This window comes from Protopterus annectens, chromosome 2.part1 (assembly GCF_019279795.1).
Source record: "Protopterus annectens isolate FY-2018-M chromosome 2.part1, PAN1.0, whole genome shotgun sequence".
NCBI lineage: Eukaryota > Metazoa > Chordata > Ceratodontiformes > Protopteridae > Protopterus > Protopterus annectens.
In genome coordinates this window covers 68,722,818-68,738,145 of record NC_056729.1, presented here as the reverse complement: position 1 = coordinate 68,738,145, position 15,328 = coordinate 68,722,818, and the positions used below count along the sequence as shown (strand labels likewise).

Sequence of the window (15,328 nt, the reverse complement as noted above, 5' to 3'; positions counted from 1 at the left end):
ACTCCAGCCGCTCTGACGTCGGAGAGAAATGCAACATCAGTCGACGTCGGACCCAGACTTTGGAATCCGGCCGACCGAGGGCTGCCTGAGGCAGGACAACCCACATGTTACGACTGCAGTTGCATGTCTATCGGACATCTACATTTATGGTAGGTACAAAACTGTACTTTATATGCAATGGGTGATCTATTCCGTCTGCTTTCTCATAGCAATGCACATACTGGGAAAAGCCAAACTGTTGTGGATAAACTAAGCAGGTCCATTATGATACCTCATGAGTGGTCTCTCAATGTCAAAGTGGAGGAGAGAAATTTCTGTCAATAGGGCCAGCCATTCCATAACCTTTTCACTTGTTCCTTCAAAACAAGTGCAGCAGGTTCTTCACCTTGGTCCCTTCTCTGGGGGAATCACTGAGAGATTCTGTAGTTCACAATTGGCTCTCATGTCTCCATTATGCTTATCTCCTGTTACCTCTAATAACCAAATTCATACAGAAAGCATACAGGTTGCAGAGGAAAGTTATCCTCATTGCACCTTTTTAACATTGTCAAATTTGGTTTCCCTTCTTGTGGCCTCATCATCTTTATCCGCCCTGAACACTGGACCCCTGTCCAGACCTTCCTGTCTTATCAGATGGGGTGACCTATCTGGACATTAAAGGCTTCAAGCTGACCACATAATTTTTTCCAGTTCCACTGGTGGCTAGACAACCCAGACTTTCCTCCCCAGTCTGATGTATTCTTTTGTCTTCTCAAAAAGCAACTACCAGGAAAATCTATAAAAGTAAATGGAAGAGATTTTTCAATTTTTAGGCCCTCAAGACATATTTGGACCCCTTTTCTTGTCCCTATACTTGCCCTTGAATTTTTAGCTACGCTTTTTTAAAAGGGGACTAGATTTTCTGCTATTAAAGTGCAGTTGGCTGCCATTATCAACTTTGATTCAGGTGAAAATCATTCTTCCTTGGCTTCTCCTAGGATGTCCTTCATGGATGCATCTGCAGTCATAACAAATGGGTTGTTCTGTCGTCAGGCAGCCCTTCGGTCGGCCGGATTCCAAAGTCTGGGTCCGGCTTCGGCTGATGTCGCACTTCACCCGACGTCATCTCTGCTGGTCTTCGGGTATAAAGGCATCAGCCGGCGCCATTTTCCTCAGTCTTTCTTGCGCGTGGCCGAAGCAGAAGTTGTTCGCAAGTGCCGGTCGGTCAGATCCAGAGATTACTACTACCGAATACTACTTGAAGACTTCTAAAAGCTAAGTACCCGTTGGGGACTCTTTCTTGCCTCAGCCGATGTCAGAAAAAGTCAATAACTGTTTAACTTGTGGGAAACAAATACCTCATAAAGATTTCCACTCTTACTGCCTGCCTTGCTTAGGCCCAGACCACGACGTAGCAGCCTGTTCGCCTGTGCTTCCTTCAACCGAGCGGCTTAGGCGTCGGTCGGAGTTTGCTGAACAGTTTTTCGGCTCAGATTTTGCGTACATTATGCCGTCGGATCCTCCGACTACCCAAATTGTTAAAAAGCGTAAGAAAAAGACCGACACTCGCGGTCCGCGGTTTCGGCGAAACCACGGTTAAGCAAGCATGAAGTGTCTCTGTTTCGGCCGAAACCGAGAAAACCGGTCAATCTTCAGCCGAATCCATGACTACTACTGAGGCTGCTGCTACCTTAGTTGAATCGGCCTCAGAAATTTTGCCTACAATTGTGGTTCCTAGTGATTTATCAGACACCATTCCTTTGGATGTCTCTACCCCAGCACGTGGTGCTGCTAGGCCTCCTGCAGCCATGTCTATTAAGACCTTTGCCAGGGCTAAAGCAGCCACATCTGTTAAATCAGTGCCTGTTAAGACCCCCTCACACAGGCCCACTTCTAGTTCACAAATGCTTACTCTGGCAGAGGATTTAATATCCTTAATTAGGGGATCCTAATCTCACCCAGACAGGGCCTCTCAGCCCCCAGAAAAGAGACCTAGAGCAGAGCCCCCCGAGCCAGTGTCCTCTGATGATTCTGCGGATGACTCAGACATTACAGACCAGCCAGAGGCTCCTTTTTCTACTTATGAAGATTCCGATGCTGAAGAATCCATTCCAGCTGCCTCTCCACCAGAGGAATTTTCCTTTGGGGAAACCTTACATGCCATGAGAGAACAATTCCAATGGCAGGGACAAGATTTCTCAGATTCAAGAAAAAGGCTTAGGACTTTTCTGCACTTACCACAACATAGGCCCTTAGCTATACCTCCTGTACTGCCTGTTGTGGATGATGCATTTAATGATGTTTGCACTGCTCCTGATTCTTTACCTCCAGCCCCTGCCAAACCAGATAGATTTTACAAGGTGCCGGACACTCATCACCACCTATACAAGGCCCCACTTGCAGATCCTGAAACTATATCCCAGGGGCCTAAGGCAGTAGCCTCGACCTCAGCAAAAAACCCTATCCCTTCTGAAAGGGAATCCAGGTCCTTAGAGAGATGGGGGAAAAAAGTTTACACCTCTGCTACTCTCTCAGCTAGAGCTTTAAACTGCCAGTTTCATATGATCCAATACCAAGAGTTTATGCTTGATCAGTTAACTAAAAAGCTGTCCTCTGATGATTCCTTTGATAAGAAATATGTTTTAGAAATGGTGAATAACATCCAACAGGTTAATAACCATTCTTTAAAATGTGGCTATGATGCACTGGAGGCTTCATTTAGATCAGCCATGACTGGCACAGTGATAAGAAGGCATGCATGGTTGAAAGAACAGGTCTTACCGGATCATGTTAAAGCAAAGCTGTTAGATGCTCCTATGGATAAGGCCAGTCTATTTGGTACACCTGCTCAGCAAGTAATGAAGAAAATGGAAGAGAAGGCAAAATCTGTACAAACAGTTAAAGATTTCTTACAGGTTCAGCCCCCAAGGTTTAGCAGGAACTGGCCTGCCAAAAATTGGTCCTTACCAGACTCCACAAAAGCCCAAAGAGGCAGGAATAGACGCTCTAGAGGCAGATATCAATCCAGAGGAGGTGCCTACAGAGGACGACAATGGCAAGGCAATAACCGAGGCACGGACACAACCACTGCCACTGCAACAGGACAATCACAGTGACTTGGCTCTGACACCGCCTCCCAGGGAGCAAATAGCAGCACCTTTAGGCGGAAAGTTAGCCTTATTTTCGAAAAATTGGCACTATATCACAAAAGACAAGTGGATTTTGCAAACCATAGACCAAGGCTACCGGTTTCACTTCCACACCTTACCAGTAAAAAGAGGAATGCCAAACCTACCTCCAAATCAAAAAACAGAAGCTCTACAACAGATAGCGAAATTAGCAAGGATGAGAGCTGTGGAAAGAGTACCAATAACAGAACAGGGCAAAGGATTCTACTCCAGACTCTTCCTAGTACCAAGAAAAGAGAAAAGTTGGAGACCTATTCTCGACCTGTCCGTCTTAAACACATACATCATTGTCCCAAAATTCAAAATGCTGACCCTACAGCAACTTCTTCCCATGCTGGGCAAGGAGTGTTGGCTGGTAACTCTAGATCTCAAGGAGGCATACCTGCACGTCCCCATTCGACCAAATTGCAGAAGATACCTCAGATTTCTTGCAGGATCAGAGCATTATCAATTCTCAGCATTGCCCTTTGGCTTATCTACTGTGCCCAGAGTATTCACAAAATGCCTGGCATCAGTAATCGCTCACTGCAGACTACAGGAATCCAAATTTATCCATACCTGGACGACTGCCTGTTACAAGCGGACAACAAAAGCAAGCTGACAACAGATTTACAAAGGGTCATTTGCTTGCTACAAGGCCTGGGATACACAGTCAATTTACAAAAGTCAAGGCTGATACCATCCCAAACAAGAACATTCTTGGGTGCGGAATTGGACACAGTAAAACAAATGGCATTCCTAACTACAGAAAAACAAAAATAACTCCCTCTTTACTTCTTGGCATTAACAAAGCAGAACAAATTAACAGCAAGAAAAGTTCTGCAGGCCTTGGGATTCATGGCATCATGCATAATCTTGGTCCTACATGCCAGACTGCATATGAGAAAGCTACAGTGGTACCTAAAGAATTTATGGTCTCAACACAGGCACAGCTTAGAAACCGAAATCCCACTAATCCCATGCCTAAAACAGGAGTTCCTATGGTGGGCTCAAGCATGCCAGTCAAACCCAGGCTTACCCTTCCACAACTTTCAAGCAAGCCAAACCATCACAACGGACGCCTCAGACCTAGGATGGGGGGCGCACATGCTGGACAAATGCATACAAGGATTGTGGACTCAAGATCAGCTGCACCTGCACATAAACCAAAAAGAAATGCTGGCAGTAAAACTAGCAATCCAAAAATTCAGACCATTCCTCAAAGAAGGCCATTTAATGATAAGGACAGACAACACCACAGTCATGTGGTACATCAACAAACAGGGAGGCACTCATTCATACCCCCTATGCAGAATGACTCTGGACCTTTGGAATCTGGCTCTGAGCTACAACATCCAGTTACAGGCCATATTTGTGCGGGAAAAGAACACCCTAGCAGACATGTTAAGCAGAACCACCTCGGATGCTCACGAATGGATGCTACACCCGGACATCTTCAAGGCCATCACAAAGAAATGGGGAATGCCACAAATAGACCTATTCGCATCCCCACTCAATCACCAGCTCAAAAAATTCTGCACAAGGACATATCGCCCACTTGCATGGAAGGTGGACTCCCTATCCTTCAGCTGGAAAGGCCTGACAGCATATACATTTCCACCTCTTCCCTTGATGCACAAGGTACTACTGAAAATCAAAGAGGAACGTCCAAGGATAATCCTGATAGCTCCGAATTGGCCAAGACAACACTGGTACCCATTGCTGAGGAGCATGTCTCGGGGGGAGAATGTGGTCAATACCCCTGATGCCTTTGATGTTAACTCAGAACAACTACAACATCATGCATCCAAACCTAAAAACCTTGCAACTGACTGCCTGGAACATCACATAGCAGCAACTAACCCAGACCTATCCCAAAGGGTTAAAGACATTATCCTTGAAGCCCGCAGACCTTCAACAAGAAGGAACTATGCAGGAAAATGGAAAAGGTTTGTCATTTGGAGTACTGAAAGAGGAAAAGATGTGTCGAACATAGACATTGCTAACATCCTGGAGTACTTGGCAGAGCTTCTACATACAGGCCTGTCCTATTCCTCCATCAAGATACATGCATCAGCTATTTCAGCAGAATGCAGCTTCGATCCACCTGTCTTTTCGCATCCTCTACTCAGGCAGTTCCTCAGAGGGATCAAGAATGTAAAACCTCCTAGGAAACCACCATTACCAGCATGGGACTTGAACTTTGTGCTAGAAAAGTTGACACTCCCTCCGTTTGAACCAGCAGCAACAGCAGATCTGCAACACCTATCATGGAAAACTGCTTTCCTACTGGCAATTACTTCAGCAAGGAGGGTTTCGGAACTACAGGCCTTAATTGGCAGTGCAACCCTTCCTAATCTTCCATCAAGATAGGGTGTCCATGAGAACTAATCCTACATTTATGCCTAAGGTGGTACCCAGAGTGTCTTTAAACCAGGCAATCCACCTACCTACCTTCTTTCCCAATCCACAGAACAGGGGGGAAAGACTGCTGCATACCTTGGATGTACATAGGCAGTTACGCTACTACCTGGACAGAACCAAAAGTAACAGAAAAACTGACCAGCTTTTAGTAGCCTATGCAACAGGAAGGGAAGGAAAAGCAATTTCCAAACAGACAATCTCCAAATGGATAGGAAATTGCATAAGATTCTGTTACTCCTACCATGGAAAGCCAATTCCACAGAACATAAAACCTCATTCTACAAGGGCTACAGCCACTACCACAGCTTTCTTACGAGGAGTGGCAACCAAGGACATTATTGAGGCGGCTACTTGGACCTCCGTGCATACATTTGCCAAGCATTATAATTTACCTCTATACTCTAGATCCCGAGCAGGGTTTGCCACTGCTGTACTGCAAGGGATCCTAACTACACCATAATTTTTCTTCCTCCACCCCTAGTTTGGCTATGGTATTCTACCCATTTGTTATGACTGCAGATGCATCCATGAAGGACATAGTACAGTTTTGTACCTACCATAAATGTAGATGTCCGAACTGGATAGCATCTGCAGTCAGGATTACCCACCCTCCTTCCCTCTGTGGTACTCCTAGGTATTTACCCTCCTAATAGCTAGCTGGGGGGAGTCTCTTATGGTGTATTTGTTTGTATATATGTACATACATGCTTATTTTTGTGTTTGCCTTCTACTTCTTTGGAAACATTGGCATTTATCCAAAATTTAGCCTTCCAAGAGGGCAACTGGCATCTGGGGCAAGAAACACTGAGGAAAATGGCGTCGGCTGATGCCTTTATACCCGAAGACCAGCAGAGATGACGTCGGGTGAAGTGCGACATCAGCCGAGGCCGGACCCAGACTTTGGAATCCGGCCGACCGAAGGGCTGCCTGACGACAGGACAACCCATTTGTTATGACTGCAGATGCTATCCAGTTCGGACATCTACATTTATGGTAGGTACAAAACTGTACTTTGTGCAAGGCCTTTCTGAAAGGTACCTTGTTACTTAGATCCCCCAGTCAAGGGCCCTACTTCTCCATGGGATTTAACAGTCTTGCTACAAGGTGTGACCCAAAGCATCTTTGTACCTTCTGCCAAGGCCGACCTTACATTTTTGTCCCAGAAAACTATTTTTCTAGTTGCTATTATGTCAGCTAGATAAGTATTTGAATTCCGGGATCTTTCCTTCAAATCTTCCTACCTGGTTTTTCATAAGGATAGAGTTTCCTTACGTACCAATCCATCCCTTTTACCTAAGGTGGCTTCCGAGTCTAACATTAATCAAATCATTAACTTCCTGGTTTTCTTTCCAAATTTCTCTAATAAAGGCGAATGCATGCTCCGTCTTTTGGATGTGCACAGGTCGATTTTTATCTCCATTGGACCAAAGATTTCTGGAAAACTGACCAATTGTTTGTATCCTTTTTACCGAACAAATTGGGCGTGGCAGTTTCGAAACTGACTTTAGGTTAACTCATTGCATATCCTTTCTCGATAGCCAGAGAGGGTTGTCTTTGCCTAAGCCCCCTAGAGTGCATTCCACAAGGTCTTTGGTCACTTCAGCTTTTAGGTCAACAGCATCAATAGATGACATTTTTGCTGCTGCCACTAGGTCCAGTGTTCATACCTTTATTGCTCATTGCAAGTTGTTTAAGAACAGGGCTGCCTTTGGCTCCACAGTACTCCGAGATACCCTTCCCATGAGGACCACCCAGGGTTCATCTAGTTGTGGACTCTGTTCACCAATTGAGGAATGAATGAAAATGACAACATCAGATGCAAAAGTTACGTACTCACCATAATGATGCATCTGTGTTGTCCATTTTCATTCTTCCTCAACTTCCCCACCCTCTTTAACTCCCTTTTTCTTCCTGGAAAGACCTAAGGAATACTACTTTGGGAACTATTGTTACTTGTTTGAGCTCCAGTTTCATCTCTATTGTCTCTTCCTTATAAATTCTATATAGTATCACCCATATGTTATTGGGGACAGCAAACTCGATCTGAGGTATGCTAGGTTAAAAGGGGCATGGGTAAAGGGAGGAACTTGATAGTTGGATCTGAGAATCTGGAAGAAGTGGCTGATCCAGATCTGAGGTCAGATCCAAACCCACACAGATGCATTGTTATGGTGAGTACATAACTTCTGTTTTTATGCCTAAGATGGTCTGAGCGTTTATCTTGAATTAAACATTTCTGCTTTTCGTTTTCTAACTCCTGCAGGAAAAAAGAAATTTGCACTGCATGGGTGCTCATAGAACTTTATGGTGTTGCATACAGAGTGGAAGACCCATTATTCAGGTTGATCAATTCTTTGTTTCTTTTATGAAAGAAAAAATGGCTATACAGTAATAAAACAAACATTTCCAAGTATCTGGATTACTCATTTTCTGCTACAGAATAACGTTACCTGAGGCTAGGATTAATTTACCAGATTGTTTGCTGCATAGTCATCCATGCAAAAAAAACATTACAAACTGAATGCCAGGTTCAGTGCATCCGGAGAGGACTTTTTGTTGTAGATGCACTATGTAAGGAGGAGTCCCATTCCCAGAACAGGTAATGACCAAATGCATACCTCTTTACTGGAGTAGAAATCTTTTCCATAAGCTCATTTTAGTACCAGTCCTTGAGGTCTTTTTGTTTTCCATTCAGACCTGTCTGACTTGAAACGCATTCAGTCTGGTTTTACAAAACAGCTTTGCCTATTAATGCAATATTTGTAGTTGTATTGAAAGCTGAGCTGATGATTACTAGTGTACTCCCATTCCTTTTAAGGAGGAGGGGGAATAGATACAGTTGCCATCAATATTCTGAATAAATAGATTATGTCCCAGAAACTCACTGCAATAGGCAAACTGATTCTACATAATGATAGAACTAGACTTGTTAGTTTGTCCTTAAATAGGGCATGAGATTGGAATTTAAAAAAATGCCCTTATTTTCGTTGTCTGTTCAGCTGTTTATTGATGTATGAATAATAAGCAAGGTAACCTTGTTTGTCCATCTCCCCCTTATTACAGATTATTTATACTATTGAACCACCTCTTGGGGAATTTCTTAACACTGTTCAGTGCTGGCATGCTGCTTGCCCAGAAGTTCACCGTGGAGTACTTTCTACAATCTTAGCTGCTGTTGTGGTAGAGATAAGTCATTGCTTGCAGAAGGTAAGATTTTTTTTTTCTTCTGCTGACTTACTAGTTACAAATGATATGCAAGTTAAATATTTCTGAATCACACAGGAGTTTAAATATAAAGATTAAGTGGTTGACTTTATTTTGTTTGTCTGTGGCCAGAAGCTTTTCAATGTCTGTAACAGGATAATTTGCTTCAGTGAATGCTCACTCATATGGGGCAAAGTGTGAAGTCTGTGATTTTTATCAGCTTCCTGTTTAATTTCATTTTCTAAATTGTTCTTGTTAGTAGAATACAATTACATTTATTTCATTGTATGCATTAATAAATGTTTTCTGTGCAGCTTTACCTGCTGTCATTTTACATTTTTCTGTTAAGCATTGTCATGTTCACTGCTAGTTATTTGTTTTGTATCACTATAGATGTTCTTCGTGTTTCACTGTTGCAGTCATCACTTGTGGGATGTTCTTCGTGTTTCACTGTTGCAGTCATTACATTTGGGTAATCTGCTGGCAGTTTGCCCTCAGTCGGCCTGAATAAAGTCTTGGGTCCTGCGCCAGTTGCTGTCTCCTCTTCCACGACATTAGGTCATCAGGGGGTATAAAACATGCAGCCGACGCCATTTTACCCAGTTTTTCTTGCCGTGCGGTGCCCAAAGCAGAAGCAGTTTGCAAGTGCCATTTGGCAGACTCCTGAAATTTTCGCATTCGAGTTTCAGAACCGAAGTCTTCAAACTAAAGCTAAGTACCCCATTGGGGAAACTTTTTCTTGCTCCTTACTGATGTCAGTAAAAGTTAATAATTGCATTACTTGTGGGAAGCAAATACCTCATAAGGATTTTCATTTGTATTGTATTCCTTGTGTAGGCCCAGATCATAACGTGTCTTGCTGTCGGTTTTGTGCTAGATTTAACCAATGCACTATTAAGCGTTGGTATATTTTTGCTTCTAAATATTTTGTATCAAGATTTAATTATCCTGAAATGTCGTCGGTTAGCAATCCGACTACCAAAGTTCACAAAAACGCAAAGAAAAAGACAGACAGACAGATCGTCGAGGCCCAAAACCGACGACGAAGCTTCTCTTAAGCCAGTCGCCGGTTCGCCGGTACTCAGTGAGGCTCTTTCGTAGTCCCTGATGCCCGCTACTTTTGAGTCGCAGGCCTCTACTGAGACCCATTCAGAGTCCGGTTTGCCACGAGATTCTCAGAGTATTGAACCCACGGATGTCTCTCCCTTGAATGGGTCCGGAGCCGCTGAGCAGGCACCAGCTTCTGAGGGTGTTTTCAGGCCTCAACGTTTTTATATTAAACCGACACCAGCCTCAAAAACAAGGTCAAAAACATCTTCTGTGTCTAAAAAACCGACGCAGGAGCCACGTGCTCAGGGCCCCTATGACTTAAAAAAACAGATGATCAAAATGGCTGAGGATTTAATTACCTTGATTAGGGGTTCCCAACCCCGCCCCCCCCTGCTAAGAGGCCTAGGCAAGGCACTGATTATGAATCTTCAGATCAGGTTTCCATTTGATTCCTCTTGTGATCAGGAATTTTCTATTCCACGCTATGAGGATTCTGATGCAGAGGAATCCATCCCATCTGCATCTCCTCCTGAGTATTACTCTTTTGGGGAGACTTTGCATACTTTAAGGGAACATTTTCACTGGGAGAGTCAGGACTTCTCTTAATCAAAAAAGAGGCTTAGGGATTTCCTTCTTCCTCAGCATAGGCCTTTGGCAATACCTCCTGCAGTAGACATTGTTGATGTGTTTTCGGAATCAAGCATGGCTCCTGATTCCCTGCCTCTGGCTCCCAGTAAGCCAGACAGATATTATAGGGTTCTTGACTCCCACAAATTTCTATTCAAAAATCCTGCTGCTGATCCTGAGACTATTTCTCAGGGTCCCAAGGGTGTAAAGGCCTCTACAGCTAAAAATCCTACCCTGTCTGATAGAGATTGATGGGAAAAGAAGGTTTATACTTCTGGGACCTTGGCAATCGGGGCCTTAAACTACCAGTTTCATATGCTTAAATATCAACAGCATGTTATGGGCTTACTGAAACAGAAAATGATGTTGATTTCTGATTGTGTGGAAAATAGAGTTACAGGAATTATTGCATTCAGCAGAACAGGTTGGAAAGCATACTTTGCAATGTGGTTTTGATTCCTTGGAGGCCTCTTGCAGGGCCGCCATTACTGGATCTGTGATTAGAAGGCATGCCTGGCTCAAGGAGCAAAATCTGCCTGATCATGTTAAAGCTAAATTGTTGGATGCCCCCTTGCAGCATGATACTCTGTTTGATAATAAGGAAGAAGAGGTTTTAAAGAAAATGGAAGACAAAGCTAAATCTATGCAAACTGTAAAAGATTTCTTGCAAGTGCAGCCACCCAGGTTCAGTAGACACTGGCCTACTAAAAAGTGGTCCTTTCCTGTGTCCAACAGAGCCACTCAAGGCAAATCCAGGTGCTCAAAAGGCTCCAGATACCAATCACAGGGTTCTTACAGGTCAAAGCAATGGGGTGCCTCCACCTCCAAATCTGGAGGAAACAAAGCACAACCCTACAGTAAGCAGTCTCAATGACTTTCCTCTACCAACACCAAGCACTTATCTTTTGGCAGCCCCCTTGGGGTGAAAACTAGCACTTCATGCTCAAAATTGGCAGTTAATTACCCAGGACAAGTGGGTATTAAACATAGTATCCCAGGGGTACAGATTTCATTTCCATACTTTGCCAATTCCAAATGGATGGCCATATCTGCCACAAAATCAGTGGGCAGAGGCACAGAAACAAGTTATGTCCCTCATGGATATGGGGGCTATTCAACCGGTACCAGAAAAGGAAAAAGGACAAGGTTTTTATTCAAGACTTTTCCTGGTACCCAGAAAAGACCATTCATGGTGTTCGATACTGGACTTATTGATTTTGAACATGTTCCTGGGCATTCCAAAATTCAAAATGTTGACTTTATAGCAGCTACTGCCTATGCTAGGCAGGAATGCTTGGTTAATAACTCTAGACTTAAAAGAGGCATACCTGCATATCCCAATCATGCAGAAGATACCTCCGCTTTAAGGCAAGCTTTTTGCATTACCAATTCTCTGCACTACCCTTTGGCTTATCTACTGCGCCCAGGGTCTTTACAAAGTACCTGGCACCAGTAATTGCATTCTGCAGACAAAGAAGCATTTAAATTTATCCTTATCTGGACGACTGTCTCATTCAAGCAGAGAACAAGGACACACTTCAACATCTGGCATTTGTAAAAAGGCTTCTAGCATGTCTAGGGTACACCATAAACGAAAATAAATCACAACTGGTACCCTCTCAAATAATTACATTCCTGGGTACAAGCTTGAATACAAATGCCAGATGGCTTACCTTATGCCAGACAAACAAAGGCAACTGACAACATACTTCAAACAAATGGCAACAAAAACCCAGTTATCTGCAAGACAAATTCTGTAGGCTTTGGGGTTCATGGCATACTGCATTCTACTAATTCCATATGTGAGACTGCATATGAGGAAACGTCAATGGTACCTAAAAGGTTTATGGAGTCAACATTGTCACAGTCTGGAAACAATGATTCCTCTCATTCCCTGCCTACAACAGGAGTTTCTTTGGACTTGTCACCAGAACAAGGGACTGTCATTCACTCTACCCCCTGCCACCCAAACCCTAACTACATATGCATCAGACTATGCTTGGGGGGCCCAACTGGCAGGGAGATGCATTCAGGGCATAAGGAGCCCAAACCAAATGCATCTGCATATCAACCAGAAAGAGATGCTAGCTGTTCAGAATGCTCTGACAGCCTTCAAGGACTTACTTCATCCAGTACAACTACTGATAAAGATGGACAAACACCATGATTATGTGGTACATAAGCAGGGAGGCACACATTCCTACCCCCTTTACAAACTAGCCATGGCCTTGTGGAACACACCTGTGACTTACCAAATACATCTTCAAGCTCAATTCCTGCCAGGAAAACAAAATACTCTGGCAGATGACCTAAGCAGAAATTTTATGGACCCACGCGAATGGAAACTGGATCCACAAATCTTCAGCATGTTAACACAGAAATGGGGGGAGCTCAGACATAGATCTATGTGCCTCTCCCCAAATTTATCAGTTGGACAAATTCTGCCCAAGAACTCATCACAAAAAAGCATGGAAAGTGGATGTCCTATCCTTCAGTTGGAAAAATCTGTCAGTCTATGCCTTTCCCCCTCTGCCTCTACTCTCCTAGGTCTTACTAAAAGTCAGACAGGAAAAACCAAAAATGATCCTAGTTGCTCCGGACTAACCTAGCCAGCACTGGTACCCACTTCTAAGGAATATGTCTCAACTTCCTCCATGGTACTTGCCTTAAATACCTCATCTACTGTCTCAGCAGAACAATCAAATTCTGCACACTCGGCTCCAAGCTCTGAATCTTGCAGCATGGCTGATCAATTAATTATTCAAACAACACCTCTCAGTAAATCTCTGATGGATGTCATTTTGGAAGCCAGAAGGCCTAGTACTAGAAAATCTTATGCTGATTAATGGAAGATATTCTGTGCTTGAAATCAAGCACAAGGAACAGACACAGCAAAGCCCAATATTCCTCAGATTTTACAATATTTGACTGAGATGCTTGACATGGGCCTATCTTTTTCTTCAATAAAAATCCATGCCTCTGCCATCTCTGCTCATTACAACACAGAGCCTCCCCTCTTTCCTCATTCTCTGCTTAAACAGTATCTTAGAGGGGCCAAAAATTTAAGGCCTCCCAGAAGATCACCAACTCCTGCATGGGACCTCAGTTTTGTGCTGGAAAAACTCACCCTGCCTCAATTTGAACCAGCAGCTACTGCGGATATAAAATTTCTATCTTGGGAAACAGCTTTCCTCTTGGCAGTCACTTCAGCAAGAAGGGTTTCAGAACTACAGGCTCTCATGGCTGTGGAGCCTTTTATTACATTTTACCCAGAGAGGGTGTCCCTCAGGACCAGTCCTTCTTTTATGCCTAAGGTGGTATCCAGTGTGGCTCTTAACCAGATCATTCACCTGCCAACGTTTTACCCAAATCTGCAGAACAAGGGGGAGCAGATTCTGCATTCATTGGACGTACACAGACAACTAAGATTCTACTTGAACAGGACCAAGTCTCTAAGAAAGTCTGAGCAACTACTGGTAGCATTTGCTGCAGGATCAGAGGGGAAGGCTATATCAAAGCAGAGTATTTCTAAGTGGATAAGCCACTACATTTGTTTCTGCTACTTGCACCATGGTAAACCTGTGCCCAGGGGGATCAGATCACATTCCACCAGGGCTGCCTCTACTTCAGCAGCTTTTCTCAGAGGTGTTCCAACCAAAGACATTCTAGAGGCTGCTACATGGAGCTCTGTTCATACCTTCACAAAGCATTATCATTTGCCTCTCTTCTCCAAATCCAGGGCAGGCTTTGCCACTGCAGTTCTGCAGGGCCTCATAGCCGCTCCTAATTCTTAGTTCCATCCTCCCACCCATAGCTTTGGGATTCTACCCAAATGTAATGACTGCAACAGTGAAACACGAAGAACATAGTACAGTTGTGTACACTTACCATAAATGTAGATGTTCAAGTGTATTCACTGTTGTAGTCTGGGTTACCCGCCCACCATCCCCCTTTCTATACCTTTTCTTTCCTTAACTATACACTAAAGCATTTGTGGTGTATTTGCTTTTAGATGAAGGTAAAGTTTATGTTGCTAAAAGTGCATTTATATATATATATATATATATATATATATATATATATATATATATATATATATATATATACATTTTTTTGGGGGGGGGGGGGCACATGACATCTGGGGCAAGAAAAACTGAATAAAATGGCATCGGCTGCATGTTTTATACCCCTGACTACCTGACGTCATGGAAGAGGAGACCGCAACCAACGCAGGATCCAAGACTTTGTTTTTCAGGCCGACTGAGGGCAACTTGCCAGCAGATTACTCAAATGTAATGACTGCAAGAGTGAATACACTCGAACATCTATATTTATGGTAAGTGTATACAACTGTACTTTATCCCTGCTGGTAGCCCTCGGCCGGCCTGAATACCAGAGTAAAGGACTTCCACCTGTGTCAGCTGCAGGTCGCCCGAGAGTTGTAAGTGCTGTAAAGAGAGGCGCCGAAGCCATTACATCTGTCTTTCTTGCCGTGGAGTCAGAAGCAGTTGCAAGTGTGTTGGTTGCCCATTACCAGAGTGAGGGAGAATACTACTAAAGCTAAGTGCCCCTTTGGGGATCCTTTTTCTTGCACTTAACCGATGTCAGAAAAAATAAATAAATGTCTCCATTGTGGAAAACAATACCACACTGAGACTTTCATAATCTGTGTTTAACTTGCCTAGGCCCAGACCACTACTTCTCCGGTTGTCTGTTCTGTGCCTTACTTAATTGTAGGACTATCCATTGGAGAGCTGACTTTGTAGCTAGATATTTCAGGGAGGTTAGTTACTCACGCAAAATGGCGTCCGTCGGTCAATTAACTGCTGAAATTCTCATAAAAATAAAAGATAAGGAGAGAGACAGACTTCAGAAGG

General features: G+C 43.6%; 1 protein-coding gene across 2 annotated transcripts in view; it reads left to right on the top strand.

The window, feature by feature from the left end:
• Positions 1-15,328, top strand: part of NCAPG2 (non-SMC condensin II complex subunit G2) — a 1,874,483-nt gene that overhangs the window by 1,439,943 nt on the left and 419,212 nt on the right. For both annotated transcript variants that reach the window (XM_044062031.1, XM_044062030.1), the window contains exon 24: positions 8,634-8,777. In XM_044062031.1, the coding sequence (XP_043917966.1) occupies positions 8,634-8,777 (144 nt within the window). The remainder of the gene's footprint in view (positions 1-8,633; positions 8,778-15,328) is intronic.